The sequence below is a fragment of the Lepus europaeus genome, chromosome 19, assembly GCF_033115175.1.
Source record: "Lepus europaeus isolate LE1 chromosome 19, mLepTim1.pri, whole genome shotgun sequence".
NCBI classification, from domain to species: Eukaryota; Metazoa; Chordata; class Mammalia; order Lagomorpha; family Leporidae; genus Lepus; species Lepus europaeus.
The window spans coordinates 55,688,285-55,708,996 of NC_084845.1; the positions used below are offsets into that span (position 1 = coordinate 55,688,285).

Consider the following 20,712-nt stretch of genomic DNA (forward strand, 5'->3'; position numbering starts at 1 on the left):
CATATTGCAGTTGTGAGCAATAATAGAGAGATCCTTTGTACCCATTACCAAGTTTCCCTTAATTGTAACATTTTGCAAACTATAGTTCAATATTACAACCAGGCTATTGATTTTGATACAATCTACAGATTTTACTTCAATTTCTCCAGTTTTACTTCTATTTGATTTGTTTCTTAGAGAAAAACTAATGGTTTAACCTGTAGAGTCAAGAGTCATTTGTTCTTGATTTTGATGCTTAACATGCAAATTATATCTACTTCTTGGTACAGAAATGGCACCTTGCCACTTCCCTGGGACATTTAATCCAGGCAGAATAATTCCTGGGCAACCTTCATCTATGTGTCTGCCAACAGCTGCCTTCTTTTCTTACAAGGTTACGTAAACTCTGCAGCTGAGTGTCCATATGCAGTAAAGTAAATTTGACAGATTCTGAACTCCAAATAAAGAATCTGTTATTTTCATCCCATCTTTGATGATCCTGAAAGCACTGGTGGGTCTGGCAGTATGTCCCTGTCACCTGTATTTCCTGAGCAATATTGAAAAATAAAGAGGGTTTGCTCAGTCTGTCTTGACCCTGGGTATTCACTGTAAATAGAGTTTGTACAATTAAAATAATGACTACAGTTGCTCCACTTGAGGTAATAAAAATTATTTTTTGGAAAGAAAGTTATAAAATACTAACACAGTTATGTGTAAAACTGCAATATTGGGCCGGCGGCGTGGCTCACTTGGTTAATCCTCTGCCTGTGGTGCCGGCATCCCATATGGGCACTGGGTTCTAGTCCCGGTTGCTCTTCTTCCAGTCCAGCTCTCTTCTGTGGCCCGGGAAGGCAGTGGAGGATGGCCCAAGTGCGTGGTGGGCCCCTGCACCCATGTGGGAGACCAGGAAGAAGCACCTGGCTCCTGGCTTTGGATCAGTGCAGCGCCAGCCGTAGTGGCCATTTGGGGAGTGAACTCACTGTCTCTAACTCTACCTGTCAAAAAAAAAAAAAAAAAAAACTGCAATATTTAGATCCCAAGAAAATAGGAGTTCACTGTGGTTAAGTCAGACTGCACATAATAATTAGTGATAATTGACTTTTTTCCAAAGATTGAATTTTTGCCAAGTTTTTAGGTATTATTACTGGTGTGAGTCTTCCCCTTTCTCTGCTTTTCATCTAGAGTTACCAGAAGAAAATTTAAAATACTTCTTAAGTGGCTCTTTCCTGTAAGTCATCCTGCATACGCTATTCTTAAATTAAAAAGCAAAACAAACAAACAAACAAAAAAGCTTATTTGAGAGAGAGAGAGAGATCCCGTTTAGGAAACTGATTTAGTCTCCAAATACCCTCAATGGCTATATAGCTGTGGCCTGGTAGGGGCCAAAGCCAGGAGTTGGGAACTCAATATAGTACTCCCACCTGGGTGGCAGGGACCCCTCTACTTGGGTCCGCATTCCCAGGCAGGTAGAATCAGGAGTTGGAGCCAAGATTCAAACCCAGGCACTCCATATGGATGCAGGTATTTAACTGTTAGGCAAAGTGCCCACGACCTCCTCATTTTCGCTAGTTCCAAGTCTGAAAGGGAACCTGGCTCAGGTGAGAATTGTCTTTGCTGCTATCCCCTAGCCCATACATCCTCTTTATTCTACAGAGAGGCTTCAGTTGTAAAGAGAGTTACCTGGCTAAGGGCTATTCCAGGTGTTGGCAGAGCTAGTCTTTGGTTTTCACAGAGGTCTGTAATTTCTTTTTGTTTTTGAACATGGCTTCAAAATAGAAGGGGCCATGAACTCTTCTTTGACATCATCTGGTATCCACTGGTGATCCATTAGCTCTGAAACTTCTCACTTTGTCTTGGAAGCTTGGTTGGTGTCTGTGGGCATGGCTGCTCCAATTTCATTTCTTATTAGTCATTGCCGTTATCTTGGCCCAGATCAGTAAATGCTGTGGAACCAAATACACTGCAGTGTAGTACCATTATGCAGAACCTCCTCAAGATGCATCGAATATGACTAGTTTGATTCCTTGCTACAGAACAGCCTTGAAACAGAGGTTTGGGGAGTTCCTATTGTGGCATAGCAGGTTAAGCTGCCGCCTGCGATGCTGGCATCCCACGCGAATACTGGTTCGAGTCCTAGTTGCTCCACTTCCATTCCAACTCACTGCTAATGCACTTGGAAAGGCAGTGGAAGATGCCCCAAGTGCTTGGGCCCCTGTCACCCACATGAGATACCGGTTGTAGTAGCTTCAGTCTAGCTCAGCCCTGGCCATTGTGGCTACTTGGGGAGTGAACCAGTGGATGGGAAATCTGTCCCTGTCTCTCCTTCTCTCTATGTAACTCTACCTTGCAAATAAATAAATAAATCTTAAAAAACAAAACAAAACAGAGGGTCAGTTGAAATAGGACCACCTTGGTTGTGACAGAGCTTGAGAATTTGTTGTTGATTCATCTGCGGGTCAGAGAGAGAGGACATTTTTTACATTCCTTTAAAAAAAAAAGTCTTATTTAGAGAAAGAGAGTTCTTCCATCTGCTGGTTCACTTCTCAAATGGCCTCAATAGCCAGAGCTGAGCCTATTCGAACTCTTCTGGGTCTCTCACATGGGTGTGGGGGTCCAAGCACTTGGGCCATCCTTTGCTGCTTTCCCAGGTGCAGGGAGCTGGATTGGATGTGGAACAGCTGGACTCAAACTGATGCCCTTGTGGGATGCTGACACTGCAGGCCGGGGCTTTAACCCGCTGCACTACAGCCCTGGCCCCATACATTCCCTTTCATTCATTATGTCCAGAAACAGAGTAACCGGTCATAGGAGAAGGCCTCCCTGTTTTCCTTTTAGATTTTTGAAAATCCATCCTCTGGGGTGTTGAAGTGGTACTTTTATATTAAGAAAGACTATTTGGCAATACAGTTTCCATTTTCTCTGAAGACTACTTTAGTTGGGCATCAGATATTTGCAACCAGATATTTGTGTGAGCTAACTATTGCTGGACAGGTGGAGGACCTTTCTCTCTCTCTGCCTCTGCCTCTCTGTAACTCTACCTTTCAAATAAATAAATAAATCTTTAAAAAAGAAACAAAAAAACACATTTTAGACTGAAAGTTCCTAAACCAAAGGTTTGCTGTGACCACTCTGAAACTCCTTGTCCTGATGAAAAAAAGCAGGCTATAAAACATGCACCGTTGGGGCCGGCATCCCATATGGGCACCGGATACTAGTCTTGGTTGCTCCTCTTCCAGTCCAGCTCTCTGCTGTGGCCCGGGAGTGCAGTGGAGGATGACCCACGTGCTTGGGCCCTGCAACCGCATGGGAGACTGGGAAGAAGCACTTGGCTCCTGGCTTTGGATTGGCACAGCACCAGCCGTGGTGGCCATTTGGGGAGTGAGTCAACGGAAGGAAGACCTTTCTGTCTCTCTCTCTCTCTCTCACTGTCTATAACTCTACCTGTCAAGTAAAAAAATTTTTAAATAAAAAAAATGCACCGTATAAATTCACTTTGTAGAAACAAATTTACTTATCACTGCTTAAAACATAAAATAGCAAAAATTGTAAAATTATGGTCGAAATGAAGGAATATACAGGAAAAACATGAAATTTTATTTGTCAATTTGTTAAAACATTTCTATTGTAGGACTGTGCTTCATTATTCATTCTTGTGTTTTCCAAATTTATCACAGTTAATATATAATTTTCACTTCTATATATTTTATTTTTTAAAAGATGTATTTATTTACTTGAAAGTCAGAGTTCGAGGAGAGGCAGAGAGAGAGGTCTTCCAACCACTGGTTCACTCCCTAATTAGCTGCAATGGACGGAGCTGCGCCTATCCGAAGCCAGGAGCCAGGAGCTTCTTCCGGGTCTCCCACGTGAATGCAGGGGCCCAAGGGCTTGGGCCATCTTCTGCTGCTTTCCCAGGCTATAGCAGAGAGCTGGATCAGAAGTGGAGCAGTCAGGACTCGAACTGGCACCCTTAGGGGATACTGGCACCAGCCCCCCAAAATTGATTTATTTTCTAGGCCATAGCAGAGAGCAGGATCGGATGTGGAACAACTGGGACTCAAACCGATGCCCATATGAGATGCCAGCACTGCAGACGGCGGCTTTACCCACTACGCCACAGTTCTGGCCCCTATATATTTTCTAAAAGTGTTTTTAAAATTATTTGCTTGTTTATTTATAAGCTGTGAGAGATTGTTGAAAATGGAATTATTTTTTAGAAAGACCTGTGTACAAATTCATAAATTAAGTCATTCCCTGAAATACCTTAAGCTGCTAGGAGGGTTTGTTAGCCTTTTCCGTCAAAGGCAGCTTAATAGTTGAGATGTATCAAAAGGAAAAAATATTTTCCAAAGTAGCTGTGCAGAGCAAATTGGGTTGTCAATCCCAAATCTGAGGACTTGGGAACGTTCCCTGACGAAAAATACAGTTTCATATGCAATAACAAATGCATGGTAGCTGTTTTGCTTTGAAATAATGCGCCTAAACGCTGGGATTGGAGGTCCACTCCCTGTGTGAGACCTTTTCAGAGACAAAAATAGAGCTCATCCTCTGGGAGCTCAAAGGCCATGAGTGTGACAGAGAGATGGCACTTGGATTAGTCCTGGAAAATAGGAATGATAATATTCCTGCTTAAGTGGTTGCTATAAAAAAAGTAATTAAAAAGCACTACCTAGTATTTAAAAAATACTATTTTGGATGTGTTGAGTAACATAAATTCTGTATTTGCTGATTATAAGTAAATGTTTATTGAGTGAGTCAGGGTCTGTGTTAAATGTAATTTTAAAAAGCGATTTATTTTCTGAGTTAAGTAGTAATACTTGGTCAAACAGTTTTAAAAGTTACAGAGAGAAGAGCCCTCCTTCTCCCCGCCTTTCAATCACCAGATTCTTGTCAGTGTTTCCAGAGATACATTATGTGTGTGCAAGAATATTTGGATCTGCTTTTTGGGGTCATAGATGGAAGTATACTATACCTACTGCACTTTGTTAGTCTCAAGTACAAGGTTTTTTCTTTTATTCTTACTCATTAATACCGTAGTTGTTAGGGTAGGGCTCTTACTATTATTGCCATTTTACAATCAGGAAAACAAGACATCTCAACTTCTTTTTCTTTTTAAGATTTATTTATGGTATTTGAAAGTCAGAGAGAAAGGCAGAGATTGAGACAGAGATCTTTGATTTGCTAGTTCACTCGCCAAATGGCCACAACAGCTGAGGCGGGGCCAAGCTGAAGCCAGGAGCCTGTGGCCTCATCCGGGTCTCCCACATGGGTGGCAGGAGCAAGTACTTGGGCCACATAATGTGCCGCTTTCCTAGGCACATTAGCAGGAAGTTGGATTGAAAGTAGAGCGGCTGGGACTTGAACTGGAGCTCACATAGGATGCCAGCGTTGCAGGTGGTGGTTCATTCTGCTGTGCTACAACGCTAGCCCCAGACATCTCAGTTTGTTAATAACTTACCCAGTTATTATTTTACCATATAAAATCTATTTCCTCTGGTACTACCTACTTATTTATGTATTTAACTTTTTATTTTGAAGCAATTTCAAGCTTAAGTTGCAAGAATTCCAAGTACCCTTTGCCTGAAGCCCCCTTTTAGGATTCTACAGCTGTTTCAATACTGTGGGTTAAAGGAACCAACCCCAAGTCACACACTGTTCCCAGTTGTCCTGTCTCCCAAGGCTCCCTTAAGCTGGAAGAGTGTTTCAAGTTTTCCTTGACTTTCATGGCCTCCGTATTTTTATTTTTATTAAATTTATTATTAAATATTTATTTATTTGAATGGTAGAGTTACAGAGAGGGAGAGAGAGAAAGAGAGAGAGAGAACTTCCGTCAGCTGGTTCTCTCCCCAAATGACTGCAGTGGCCAGAGCTGGGCTAGGCTGAAGCCAGGAACTTCTTCCTGGTCTCCCAGTTAGGTATAGGGGCCCAAGCATGTAGGCCATCTTCCACTGCTTTCCCTGGAGCATTAACAGAGAGATGGCTCAGAAGTGGAGTAGATAGACTGTCTCTGAGTTTGTGGTTAGCTTAGGCTTCCTCCCAGTGATACCTATCCATGTTAGGCATTTTTGACCACGATACCACAGAAGTTATATTTTGTTCTTCCTGCTGCATCCTGGCAGGTGGCAAATAATAAGGTTTTTTTTTTTTTTTTTTTTTTTTCCCACAACTGTCATGAAAGGGAGAAAAGAAAAAAGAGGAAAAAGGAATGGGAAAGAAACTTACCCGAGCTTGCTTTTCAGTAAATATCTTTTCTTTGTAGCACCCTGGTGGGGAAGAGGTTCTGCTGGAACAAGCTGGCGCAGATGCAAGCGAGAGCTTTGAAGATGTCGGCCATTCCTCCGATGCCAGAGAGATGCTAAAGCAGTACTACATTGGTGACGTCCACCCGGTAAGAACCATCAGAGCTGGGAGTGTCTGTGCAGAGAAAGCTGTAGCCACAGAACAGGATCAGGGAAGGGATTACTCATGCGGAAATTCATTCAGCCCAGCCCTCAGGCTAAAATTGTCTCCGAAATCATCTAGCCTTACCATGCTAAGATACAGCCTCCTGTGTGCCAAGCAACAGGCATTGTATCTCTGGAAAGCTAAAGGAACTGATGGTAGATTATTCTTTTTATTCACTGATTGATTTTTTGGTAATGCAGTTAATAGCATCTGTACCTAAAATAGTGATTTGGTTGTTTTGCAAGTTCCTTGCTAAAAGTAGTAATTATTATTATTTTTTTAAAAAAAGATCTATTTATTTATTTGAAAGTCAGAGTTACACAGAGAAGGAGAGGCAGAGAGAGAGAGAGGGAGGGAGGGAGGGAGGTAGAGAGAGAGAGAGAGAGATGTCTTCCATCCGCTGGTTCACTCCCCAGTTGGCTGCAACGGCCGGAGCTGCGCCAATCTGAATCCAGGAGCTTCTTCTGGGTCTCCCAAGCTGGTGCAAGGACTTGGGCCATCTTCCTCTACTTTCCCAGGCCATAGCAGAGAGAGCTGGATCGGAAGTGGAGCAACCAGGATGCAAACTGGTGCCCATATGGGATGCTGGCACTGCAGGCAACAGTGTTACCCGCTATGCCACAGCGCCGGCCCCTATTATTATTTTTGAACTACTCATACATCACATTCTTTTTTTTTTTTTTTTTTTTTTTTTTGACAGGCAGAGTGGATAGTGAGAGAGAGAGACAGAGAGAAAGGTCTTCCTTTTTTGCCATTGGTTCACCCTCCAATGGCCGCTGCGGCCGGCGCATCTCACTGATCCGAAGCCAGGAGCCAGGTGCTTCTCCTGGTCTCCCATGCGGGTGCAGGGCCCAAGGACTTGGGCCATCCTCCACTGCCTTCCCGGGCCATAGCAGAGAGCTGGCCTGGAAGAGGGGCAACTGGGATAGAATCCGGCGCCCCAACCGGGACTAGAACCCTGTGTGCCGGTGCCGCAAGGCGGAGGATTAGCCTGTTAAGCCATGGCGCCGGCCATACATCACATTCTAACAAGGAACCCTGATAAGCTCAGAGTCAGGGTGGGAGGGCGGGCGCGGAGCAGTTAGTAGCTTTCTTCAGACCCTAAAGGCCTTCCAGAAAGTTGATAACCTGTAGGATGTAGTGTGTTATTCCAGGATTAGAAACAAGCAGTTAATGCTGTTGTCAGAGGGGCTCCTGGCTGGGCTTGCTCCCTTCTTGTCTCCACTAAGAAAGAATTCAAGGAAGATACACAAATAAAAGTGAGCAGAGAAGCAAGATTTATTTAAGGCAAAAGTACACACTCAGGAATTGGTGAGGAAGCTGGTGAGAGAAAACAAATTCTCAAAGTTTGGGGCCATCTTATATACCATCTGGATTCATAGGAAGTGGTGTCTGGGATGAGGCCTTAGTTGAATTTTTAGAGGGTGTGGAATTTAGGATGGGGTTCAACTACCACTCATTTCCTTGCCCTTTTTGAAATCTTGGAAGCATTGGAGTGTCGCATGCATGATGAGATCGGGAATGTTGGCTATGATAACTATTCTTACCTAAAGATTGTTGCAGCCATATTGGATATTTTCAGCTAGCACTGGTTCTAAGCTTACAGCTTAGAACTTGTGGTTTCTATTGCATGGAAGGGAGGCTTGGACAGTGCAGACTGGCATCAGGCAGTGGCATGCCAGCTGGCCAGGGTTTCCTCCCAGGCCAGCCAGAACTGTCCTGTGGGTCAACCAGGGCTGTACCGCACGGGTTTGCAGGACTGCATCAGGCCAGTCAGGGCAGCAGGGCAGTGCTAACATAACCTCTGCTCCTCTTTCACTAGCTGCTTCTCTGCCTGTATCAGCTAGAGTTTGTTTGGATATGTCTTAAAATAGTTTCCCCCTTCTTTTTAACAGAGTGACCTTAAACCTGGGAATGGCAGACAGGTAAGAAGTTACCAATTTGTCTTGTGTGTTACAAGTGTTTTAGATTTCTGTTTACTCAGGTAAAATTGCTTTTTTAAAAATTACCTTTTATTAAGCTAAAATGTCTTTTTGCCCAGCAGAAATCCTATTTTTCAAGAATTTAGTCAGTATCATCTCAGGAAAAAATAGCTGAATCTTGAACAATAGGAAACATTTTGTTAATATGCCTGTTTGCTACTTTCTTAAATGTAAACTCCAAAGCTGTACCTCATATTGTTTTTGTTTTTTGTTTTAAAGATTTATTTATTTACTTGAAAGTCAGAGTTACAAAGAGAGAGAAGGAAAGGCACAGAGAAAGAAAAAGTTCTTCCATCCTCTGGTTCACTCCCCAGTTGGCTACAACGGCTGGAGCTATGCTGATCCGAAGCCAGGAGCTTCTTCCAGGTCTCCCACACAGGTGCAGGGGCCCAAGGATTTGGGCCATCCTCTACTGCTTTCCCAGGCCACAGCAAAGAGCTAGATCGAAGTGGAGCACTGCACCCACATGGGATGCTTGTACCGGAGGTGGCGGCTTTACCTGCTGCACCACAATGCCGGCCCCCCTCATATTGTTTTGAAAGAACTTAGTGAATGGATTATAGGAAAGTATCTTATTCTTAAATAGAATATTGTGAGAATTGTTTCTGTGCTGGAAAAAGAAGTGGAACGTTGACTTTTTCTTAGCAGCATCTTCCTTATCTGTAAAGTGAAGGGCTTTCAGTTCCCATTTCCCAAAGTTCATTCGTTTATCCTGTATGCCCAAATAGACCACACTCTTCCCAGTTTCTCAGTGATACAGCAAGTCCTTGCAAACCATAATGTGACTGAATTTCATACCAGGAAGAAAATATGAGAGCCCTTTCTGTTTCCCCCAAGCTGGGTGGTAATGGGTGCCTGGCATGGGTAGGTATTACTGTGAGGAAATCTGGGACAACTGTACTGTTACACTGCCTCCAATTTAAAGGGACAACAGTTTCATTGCTACCTAGAACATCATGGAAGCAACAAACCCTCCCCCTTCCGTTCCTTCTGGCTTTTTGTTTCCCTTTTCCCCCTTGAGCCAGTATTACTGAACAGGGGCGACACAGCGATTCAAATTGGCCTTGTTGCGGTTCTTCCAACTCAAGAGACGGCTTGCTGACAGTATCTGTCAGCTGTTGCCCTGTGGTCTATGGTATTGTGTGAACTAAGTCTTCCATACACTCTACAACTCTGGAACATTGAAATATTTATTAAAGAGGACTGAAATTGTCCCTTATAAATTCTGTCAGGTAGTTTATCTTCCCCTCCTTGCACCAGAACCACCCATTCTTGAATCCTTATTTGTGTTTTTAAGGTAAAATTTGAACTGAGCTTGGCATTGCGAGATTAATATTGAACATGAACAGAAAATATCACTCTCAAAGCTTGACGTTGTTTTTTTAAAGATTTATTTTATGGGGCCGGCATGGTCATGGCTCATTTGGTTAATTCTCCGCCTTGTGGCGCCGGCATCCCATATGGGCTCTGGGTTCTAGTCCCGGTTGCTCCTCTTCCTGTCCAGCTCTCTGCTGTGGCCCGGGAGGGCAGTGGAAGATGGCCCAAGTGCTTGGGCCCTGCACCCACATGGAGATCAGGAGGAAGCACCTGGCTCCTGGCTTCAGATTGGCACAGTGCCAGCCTTGGTGGCCATTTGGGGGGTGAACAAACGGAAGGAAGACCTTTCTCTCTGTCTCTCTCTCTCACTGTCTTACTCTGCCTGTCAAAAGGGAAAAAAAAAAAAGATTTATCTTATTTATTTGAAAGAGTTACACAGAGAGGTAGAGACAGAGAGAGGTCTTCCATCCACTGGTTCACTCCCCAGATGGCTGCGACGGCTAGAGCTGCACTGATCTGAAGCCAGGAGCCAGAAACTTCTGGGTCTCCCATGTGGGTGCAGGGGCCCAAGGACTTGGGCCATCTTCCACTGCTTTCCCAGGCCGTAGTAGAGAGCTGGATTGGAAGAGGAGCAGTGGGACTAGAACCAGTGCCCCTATGGGATGCCGGTTCTTCAGGCCAGGGCTTTAGCCCGCTGTGCCACAGTGCTGGCCCCAGAGCTCAATATTTGATTCAAGGGATATTCCCATTTATATAAGAGATACATCTTGCATCTGGAAGACACAACTCTTTTCTGCTCTGTGGGTCTCCCACATGGGTGCAGGGGCCCAAGGACTTGGGCCATACTCTGCTGCTTTCCCAGGCCATAGCAGAGAGCTGGATGGGAAGAGGAGCAGCGGGGACTAGAACCGGCACCCATATGGAATGCCGGTGCCACAGGCGGAGGATTAACCTAGTACGCCACTGGTCCCAGCCCCTCTCCACTTTTTCTTTCCCACCCTCACAGCCCTGTGTCTCCTCCGTGTCTGAATTAATCACTTGACCTCCCCCTAGAAGAATCCCCCCAACCCTCACTGAACGTTACCATTCTAGATTATAAATCAGGAGCCACTTCGCAGTTGTTTTGGAAACTGTCTTTCACATTGCTTTTACTACAACACAGAGAAATAACCGAGGGTCACCATTGTTTTGTTAGATTGATAATTCCTGAGTTGAAGACCTGAAATATTGTACCGCTAAAACTTAAAAGCTTAGAAATTTATAGATCTGGCAACAGATGTTTTTCTCTTTTTATTTTTTAAAGATTTATTTATTTATTTGAGTGTCAGAGTTACACAGAGAAGGAGAGGCAGAGAGAGAGAAAGAGAGAGAGAGAGATCTTCCATCTGCCAGTTTACTCCTCAGTTCGCTGCAACAGCTGGAGCTGCGCCAATCTGAAGCCAGGAGCCAGGAGCTTCTTCCGGGTCTCCCACATGGGTGCAGGGGCCCAACGACTTGGGCCATCTTTTACTGCTTTCCCAGGCCATAGCAGAGAGCTGGATCAGAAGTAGAGTAGCTGGGACTCGAACTGGTGCCCATGCACTGCAGGCGATGGCTTTACCTGCTACACCACAGGGCCAGCCCCCAGATGTTTTTCTTATCCCCTAACAATCAAAGTCAGTTAACTAGAATTAAAAACCATTTTGTCTTTGTGACTTTCTTCCTTGCTGGATGAGCGTGTCCCCCCATCCCGCTCAGACATCATTCTGCTCATCTTTCACTTGTTTTTCTGGTCTGCTTTTGGGTATGGAAATTCCTTAGAGACAGATGTATTATTGTCTGTACTAGTTTGCCTGCCTACCTACTCTGCAGCAAATAACCTGCAAACTTTTTGTCCATGAATTCTCTTTTGATTATGCATTTACTTGGTTAGCTATCAGCTAATCAGCTCTGGAGATAAAGTACGTGTAAATCTTAATCTTAATCTATGTATTTTTTAGGTGATAGCTGCTTTACTAGTCAAATATTACAGTAAATACACCCAGTAATTTTACTATTGCCTCATTAAAATTTTTTTCTTGACGCCGGATTCTGTCCCGGTTGCCCCTCTTCCAGGCCAGCTCTCTGCTGTGGCCATTGGAGGGTGAACCAATGGCAAAGGAAGACCTTTCTCTCTGTCTCTCTCTCTCACTGTCCACTCTGCCTGTCAAAAAAAAATTTTTTTTTTCTTGAGTGGGTAGTATATAATGAAAATGATAAAAGGAATTTAACCATTCAAAAAAGTATACTGTAGAAAAAGGCTTCCTCCCATTCCCAACCTTTGGTCTGTCAGTTCCTCTTTTTGGAGGTAACCAGTTGCCCTTTTCCTGTTTAGCCTTTCAAAGAGATTTCCATATTATACATGAGGGCAGATGGATAGATGGACAGATTAATAGAAAAGCAGATAGACAATCCTTTTTTTTTTTAAGATTTATTTATTTATTTGAAGGGCAGAGCTACAGAGAGGCGGCGGGGGGGGTGGGGGTCTTCCATCTGCTGATTCACTCCCCAGGTGGCTGCAACAGCGGAGCTGTGCCAATCTAAAGCCAGACCCAATCCCTTGTTTTTTGTTTTTTGTTGTTGTTTTTGTTTTTTGACAGGCAGAGTGGACAGTGAAAGAGAGAGACATAGAGAAAGGTCTTCCTTTTTCGTTGGTTCACCCTCCAATGGCCGCTAGGGCCGGCGCGCTGCGGCTGGCGCACCACGCTGATCCGAAGCCAGGAGGCAGGTGCTTCTCCTGGTCTCCCATGTGGGTGCAGGCCCCAAGGACTTGGGCCATCCTCCACTGCACTCCCGGGCCACAGCAGAGAGCTGGACAGGAAGAGGAGCAACCGGGGCAGAATCTGGCGCCCTAGCCGGGACTAGAAACCCAGTATGCTGGCGCCACAGGCAGAGGATTAGCCTATTGAGCCGCAGCACTGGCCTCCAATCCCTTGTTTTTTAAAAAAGTGTCAAACAAACTGTTTCACCTTGTTTCTATTTACTTACAAATTTTTAATTATTATTCCTTATGAATTCATAAAGATCTTCATTCTTTTAAGTTGATACTTAGTGTTGCATAGACAAAAATTTTGATGTGATAACATTTGCTGTGCCAGGATTTGAATTGTTTTTTAAAATAAAAGTACCTTCAGAGGCAACATTGTGGTGTAGCAGGTAAATCCAGCACCTGCAGTACTGGCATCCTTGATGGGCACCGGTTTGAGTCCCGGCTGCTCCACTTCTGATCCAGCTCCCTGCTATGGCCTGGAAAGCAGTAGAAGATTGCCCAAGTCCTTGGGCCCCTGCCCCTGGATGGGAGACTCAGAAGAAGCTCCTGGCTCCTGGCTTGGGATTGGCCTAGCTCCAGCCGTTGTGGCCATTTTGGGAGTGAACCAGCGGGTGGTTCATTTTTTTCCCCCAGATGCTACTGACTTTTATAGAGGGAGCTTCTTGTGTATCATGTTTTATACATATATCAGGACAGTTTGCATCTTTTTTGGTCAGCTAAAAAGAATACACGGTTTATAATTAGGTCATATAGTTAGATGGTTATCTTAAATGAAAAATTTACATAGAATAATTATTTAGGGTTTTTGTCATCTACTACCTGATTTATTAAAGCTTGGAATGTGGATGCAGGTGCCCTTTAGAAGAGCAGTGATTGCTGTTCACCAAAGAATTCTGTTTGGTTGTTTCATTGTTCCCTGGTCTAAGTTTGTGTCTTGTAACATGATCTTTTGAAATAAAGCATAGATTGATGGCCTAGTCACTCATGCAAGACAGAGTATCCTTTGATGAGGGACTTGAAGGATTTCTATCTTTTCCTGAAAAAGCTGTATTTAGAAATGATAGGTAGTTTCACAAAACAGGAGATCACAGGGGTAAAGTAAACATCATTTTCACATCAGTCCTCCATTGGTACAACAAATTTTTTACTTCTTTGGTCCCACTGGAGGTCATCATGTGACTTGTGACTATTTTGATTTCTTTTCCTCCAGTGATATATGTCTTATCACAATGGATTCTGAACAGAGTAGTATACAAATTTGTTTTTGGAGTGTTTTTGTCTTTAAATGTTGCCCTGTCTTCAGGGAAATATTCTTTTTTTTTTTTTTTTTTTTTTTTTTTGGACAGGCAGATTTAGACAGTGAGAGAGAGACAGACAGAGAGAAAGGTCTTCCTTTTTGCCGTTGGTTCACCCCCCCAAATGGCTGCCACAGCAGGTGTACTACGGCTGGCGCGCTAAGCCAATCCAAAGCTAGGAGCCAGGTGCTTCCTCCTGGTCTCCCATGTGGGTGCAGGGCCCAAGCACTTGGGCCATCTTCCACTGCCCTCCCAAGCTACAGCAGAGAGCTGGACAGGAAGAGGAGCACCGGGACAGAATCTGGCGCCCCAACCGGGACTAGAACCCAGTGTGCTGGCACCGCAGGTGGAGGATTAGCCTAGTGAGCCGCGGTGCTGGACGGAAATATTTTCTGCATAAGCTGGTTGAACCTAGGAATATCTGCTTTGCAAGACAGTACTTAAACTGTGTTTTCTTATAAAAAGAAATGTTTCCTAGTGATCTATACGTTTTAGTGTCATGAGCCTTGTGAGAAGGCTGTCCTCAAAATCCATTCCCTGGCACTGTGTCGTAGGTGAAACTGTAAGATGGTGAAATCGTTTACCCTTAGTACTTATTAAATTGTTTAGGTGGTAACATGAACCTAACACTAAAATTCCTAAGAATTAGCTCATGCTGTAAGGTCGATGGTGTTAGGCATGGGGTCCTTTCCAGTAGCATTTGAAGCCAGAAATTCCCAAGTTTTTAGAAGTTACTGGTCACAGAGATACCAAAGTGTTCTAACTAAAAAGCTACAAAAACTCCTAGACCACCCAAATACCCATGAAATCTGCCAAAGTTGTCCTGTGGTTTAAAATCCACTTCCTGTAGTTTTAACTACTTGGAATCCTTTTGGAATAGCAAACATCTAATTTAGGAATTAAAACATAGGCTCCTTATATACCTTGTATTTGCCTTTTATTTCAGCCTTTGAAAACCTAGTTGTAAACTCTGTAGACTGAAGATATACTTCATTGTACTGTCGGTACGTTTTAATGTGTTTTGTCATAATTCTGGTTCATTCTTCCCTACATTTATATCCTGATGACGAAGTATACCACATTCCTTAAGTGTCTGCTTTTCTCTCGTGTTTTCTTATAAATGAAATCCACCCTCTCAGATCCCCAAATCCTTTCTCACATGGTTGTCCATTTTGACAACTTCTTGTCTTTTCTTTTAACCATTTTCAGACTGGGTCAGGTCGCAGTTTGTATGTAGTGCTTCTCGGGAGAGTATCCGGGCAAGTTCTCAGTTATCATAGCTGGTGGGAAAGAGGGAGACATCTGCTTGTGGTGCTGCTCATTCAGGCTTCCTAGACAGGAGAGGGTGCTGTGTCCTTCTCTCTGCCCTGCAGAGTAGTTTTTGTAGTTTTATAGTTTTTGCTAAAGTATGCTTGGTTCAAAAAATTTGTGCTAATTGAATATGGCTTTAGAGTTCAAGTTCATTTGATCTGAGCCTTTCATTTTGCAAATGAGAAAATGATTTGATATTGAGCTTGAAGAAACCTGTAAATATAATTTCAGTTATAGTCAGCTTTACATAAAATTTAGTACTTCTGTGTATATAAGTAAGTTTATTTACTTAATTATTTTATGGTGGTATTAAAGCTTTAATACACCTTGGACATTAGAAACCAGTTTTATTGAAACAGTTTTATAGTTTTGAACTAAATTCAGAGTAGCCTTAGAATAGTTTGTTGTTTGCAAGTAAATTCCAAACTCCCTGGAGAAGAAACATGAATATGAATTACTTGGTAGGGCTTATGCTAGAAGAACTTTGGATTTGATCTGCTGTGTTGTAACGAAAATTGTAGTATTACAATTACTACTTTCTGTGTGAAGGGCCGAGAGCATTAAAAATCTGGGCACGAACATAACCAGCAAGATACGCCTGAGCACCCAAAGGGATAAAAGCAAGTTAGCTATAAACTGTAGGCATTTCACTTAAGCATCCATTAGATTCAGCACAGAGCTTTGGTGTGGAAATGAGGACTGGAAGCCGTGCGTAGAGGAAGGGTGGAGATGAAGGAAGGTTATGTGTTAGAACTCTTTTCAATTTTGTAAAGTGAAAAATAACTTATTTGGCTTCTTTTCAAACTTGGCTGAGAGAATTGGCTGCTAAGAGCTGTGCCTTAAGCATCTTTTTTTTTTCTTTTTTAAGGTTTATTTATTTATTTGAGTGGCAGAGTTATAGATAGAGGGAGAGACAGAGAGACAGATCTTCCATTCACTGGTTCACTCCCCAAATGGCTGCAGTGGCCAGAGCTGAGCTGACCTGAAGCCAGGAGCCAGGAGCTTCTTCCTGTCTCCCATGTGGGTTCAGGGGCCCAAGCACTTGGGCCATCCTCCACTGCTTTCCCAGGTGCATTAGAAGGGACTGGATCAGAAGAGGAGCAACCGAGACTCGAACCGGCACCATGTGGAATGTCGGCACTGCAGGCTGGAGCCTTAACCTATTATGTACAGCGCTGTTTTTATTTTTTATTATAGTTTTTTTTATTATAGTTGATTAAAAATGGGGCCATGGTCAGGAGTGCAATGGAGGATGGCCCAAGTGCTTGGGCCCTGCACCCACGTGGGAGACCAGGAGAAGCACCTGGCCCTGGCTTCCGATCAGCGCGGTGCGCCGGCCGCAGCAGCCATTGGAGGGGTGAACCAATGGAAAAGGAAGACCTTTCTCTCTGTCTCTCACTGTCTAACTCTGCCTGTCAAAAAAAAAAAAAAAAAAAAAAAGACTGACCGTAACACAGTTTCCTCATAGCCCAACCTATAAAGTTCTGGCAGAAATGTCCCAGGGGGCCAACGCTGTAGCATAGTGGGTAAAGCTGCCTCCTACAGTGTTGGCATCCCATATGGGTGCTGGTTCGAGTCCCAGTGCCCCACTTCCCATCCAGCTCAAATCCTTGGGCCCTGCACCCTTGTAGGAAACCCGAAAGAAGCTCCTGCCTCCTAGCTTCAGATCGGCCCGGCTCTGGCTGCAGCCAATTGCAGAGTGAACCTGCGGATGGAAGACCTTTCTCTCGCTCCCCACCCCCCATGCCTATCCTCTTTCTGTATAACTCTGACTTTTAAGTAAATAAATAAATCTTAAAAAAAAAAAAAAAAAAAAAAGAAATGTCCCAGATGGCAGTCATTATCAAGGTCTCAAAGAAATGTGCTAGTATTTTAATTTAGTTTGTCTAAAACTTTTATTTGATGTTCACTTGTCTGTAGGCTAATTTCTTTCAGGTTTGGGGCATATCTGTGCATTTGTGTGGCAGTGTTGTGGACATGTAAGATTAAAGCTCTTTTCATGGAGTGCTCTAAAGTATGTCTGGACCTTTATGTGTGGTTTCTGGAAATTAGAGATGATTGAAAATTGTGGTTACGTATGGCTGATGCTGTGTTCATCCCTGGCACACTTCTACATCTTTGCAGAGATGATGTGTTGGGGAGTAGCAAATAGTGGGTTACTTCTTCTGGCAGTAAATTAGCAGGCCCATTGTATTATAGAATCTGTTCATCTGATACTTATGTGGAATAAAAAACTTTCTAATAACAGCTATGTTGAGATATAATTCACATAGTATACAGTTTACCTATTTAAAATGTGTAAGTCAGTTCTTTTTAGTATATTCACAATCAATTTTAGAACAAGTTCTTCACTCCAGAAATAAACCTCTTACTCATTAGCAGTCATTTTGTGTTTTCCCCCAATTCCTCTTCCTCAGCCCTAAGCCACAAGTAATCTGTTTTCTGCCTCTACTGATTGTCCTATTCTGGACATTGCATATAAACAGCCTTATACAACTTCATCTTTTGTGTCTGGCTTCTTTCACTTAGGGTAATGTTTTAATGTGGAATGGAGCACATATCAGTACTTCATTATTTTTTTTTGGCAGACTTTTTTAAAGATTATTTTGATATTTTCTTTGCCTTTACACTGTGGAACAAACCCTAAGGTCTAGTCATAATTATTATTGTTTACAAGAGTAAATAGTTCATTTTCGTAAGCCACAAAGCAGTGATCTTTTCTAGAGCTTTTCACAGTTGGTCTGTGTGTTACAAGAGTTTTGGGGGCTTTTGTAAACGTTTTCAGAAAATTCTGTCTTAGCTACTACCAGTGGCAAGCCCAGCTGACCAAGGCATATCATTTTGACTGGAATTAGTCTATTTCAATATAGTTGGTATCATTTGCACTTTTTACATTTAAAAAATTTGAGGTCATGTCTGTGTATTCCTTAGTGAGTTTACACTAAGGAGTACTGATGTGCTGTCAGAAATAAAATTCCCAGTCCACTCATTGCTTTTACAGTTGTAAATGTTAAAATGCATGAAAGATGAAGTTCTGTTATCAGCTATGGAGTTTATATAAATAGCATGAAGGTTTTTATATGCTGTGCTAATCTTTCTTTTTGCTTTTTTTAAAATCTGTATCTACTTTAGGACCCTTCGCAAAAGAATGCATGCAGACGGTTAGTATCCCTGTAATGGACTTCCTTATGTTCAACATGTTTCGCAAGATGTTCTTCCATAAATATACATATATAACATAAGAGTATAATTTGCAGCTAATCCATTTTTTTCGCCAAATTACTATAAATTCAGTAATTCATTGATATTAACAAAATTAAGTTTTACAGTTTCAACTCTTGAGTCATCTAGTAGTTTCATTCCTTGAGTAATTTTTAAATTTTGTTGTGACATAAATTGGAGTGAGAATAAAAGGCCAGCATGTATGGACAAGGAACTATGATTCAGTCAGGGCTCTTCTCGTCCTCCCCTCTCCCCACCCCACTGTAGCTCAGCCCTACCATGGGACTTCCACTTAAAGCTCAATTTCATTTAACCCTCATAACCACTTGGTGTAAGGTATATGCTCTTATATTTTATAGAAAGATCAACATTATTACAGTCATATTAAGGAATTTGGGTTTTCTCAGGTTTACTTACAATACATCCCTTGCAGTAAAATTAGTAATACCATAGTGTTAGGTCTGGAAGGTATAAATTGCTGCTTGTCAGGTGTCTCTACCTGAGGTGACTGTGGAAACCTTTGTTTGTGAAAAAAAATCATTATAAAGATTATGAAGAGCTATGTGTTCTCTGTTTTGGAGATCTCACAGCATTTCAGAGAAAGAAAAATTAAGTAGTTATTTTCATATAACAGATCTTTTATTTGAGGTGATTAACCAAATATGAAAAGTGTGAACTTTTTCATTTCCTTATGCTCATCCAAATACTGTATAAACAGTTTGAAAATAAAGCCACAGACTTGCAATAGACTTATGGTACATGTAAGTTGATCAAGAATTACAATACAGGATACAGACAGGATTGCTATAACTCAATTTTTAAAAAATAAGTCAGTAGAATAAGAGGAAGACTTAAGCACTTTATAGAAGAGGAAACATAAATATCAGCATATACAAGCATGTAATCTTTTTTATCATCAGATACAAATTAAAATTTTGGATATATTTAACCCCTACCAGATTGTTAGAATTAAAAATTCTAAAAAGATGATGGTTAGGAAATGGATTACCAGGATACTTAACTGCTCTTTGGGGAATGCAAATGGATACAGTCACTTCAGTTTGTTGTTGTTGTTTTTTTAAAAGATTTATTTATTTATTTGAAAGTCAGAATTACACAGAGAGAGAAGGAGAGGCAGAGAGAGAGAGAGAGATCCTACATCTGCTGGCTCACTCCTCAGTCAGCTGCAACGGCCGGAGCTACACTGATCCGAAGCCAGGAGCCAGGAGCCTCTTCCAGGTCTCCCATGCGGGTACTGGGGCCCAAGGTCTTGGACTATCCTCCACTGTTTTCCTAGGCCATAGCAGAGAGCTAGATCAGAAGTGGAGCAGCCGGGACTCGAACCAGTGCCCATATGGGATACTGGCACTGCAGGAGGCAGCTTTACTCACTTTGCCTCAGTGCTGGCCCCAATCACTTTAGAAAACAATTTAGAATTATTTGGCTAATGAATTTGACAACATGAACTTTTTTTAAAAAAGATTTTATTTATTTGAAAATCAGAGTGACAAAGAGAGAGGGAGAGAGAAGTCTTCCACCCACTGATTCATTTCCCATGTGGCTGAAACAGCCAGAGTTGAACCAAGCTAAAGTCATGAGCCAGGAGCTTCATCCGGATTTTCCACATGGGTGGCAGGGAACTAAATACTTGGGCCATCTTCTGCTGCTTTTTCCAGGCCATAAGCAGGGAACCGAATCAGCAGTGGAGCAATTGGGACACAAACTGGCACCTCTATGGGATGCCAGTTTTACACACCACGCTGCAATGCCAGCCCCCAGACACTGTGAACCTTTGACCCAGCAATTCTGTGTCTAAGGAATACTCAATAGAAATGTGTACACAAGTGTATCATGAAATTTGTATAAGAATGTTCACAGCAGCATTATTCAAGATATTCAAACATTGGAAACAGCCAAATATCTATTCATTAATAAAATGAACAAATGGATTGTGATGTATTCATACAGTAGAATGCTGTAAGGCAATACAAATAAATGAGTCACAGCTTCATGCAATAGCTACATGGAATAGCCTGGATGAATCTCCAAGGAGAGAATTTTACTTTATGGCGGGACATTATTGTTAAACCTGAGTCTCCTTTGGTGCAGTGGAGATGTGTCTCCTCTGGTTTTCTCATTGGTGGCAGTGAAGTATTAGGAAAGATTCTGTGAGGACTGAAAGATTTGTGTACTCAAGTGTTTTCTCGGGAATACTACTTTGGGACTCTAGCCTTTTGTTGTTACTCCTTAAGAAGTCTGAGTGTTGCCATTATGGGGAGAGTACTTGAGTGCCCCCGGGTGCCAAGTTGCTGTTACATTGCTGTATTGCTTGTGTTTTCAGCACCCCTACCCAGCTGACATTCTGAACTTGTCTGGA

The 20,712-nt window shown here is 42.6% G+C and overlaps 1 protein-coding gene across 2 annotated transcripts in view; it reads left to right on the plus strand.

The window, feature by feature from the left end:
• LOC133748173 (cytochrome b5 type B) overlaps nt 1-20,712 on the plus strand; it is a 47,608-nt gene that overhangs the window by 21,991 nt on the left and 4,905 nt on the right. The window contains exons 2-4 of one of the 2 annotated variants that reach the window (XM_062176784.1): nt 6,236-6,364; nt 8,316-8,345; nt 18,246-18,274. In XM_062176784.1, coding sequence (XP_062032768.1) covers nt 6,236-6,364; nt 8,316-8,345; nt 18,246-18,274 — 188 coding nt within the window. The remainder of the gene's footprint in view (nt 1-6,235; nt 6,365-8,315; nt 8,346-18,245; nt 18,275-20,712) is intronic. The other variant, XM_062176785.1, reaches the window with a different exon arrangement.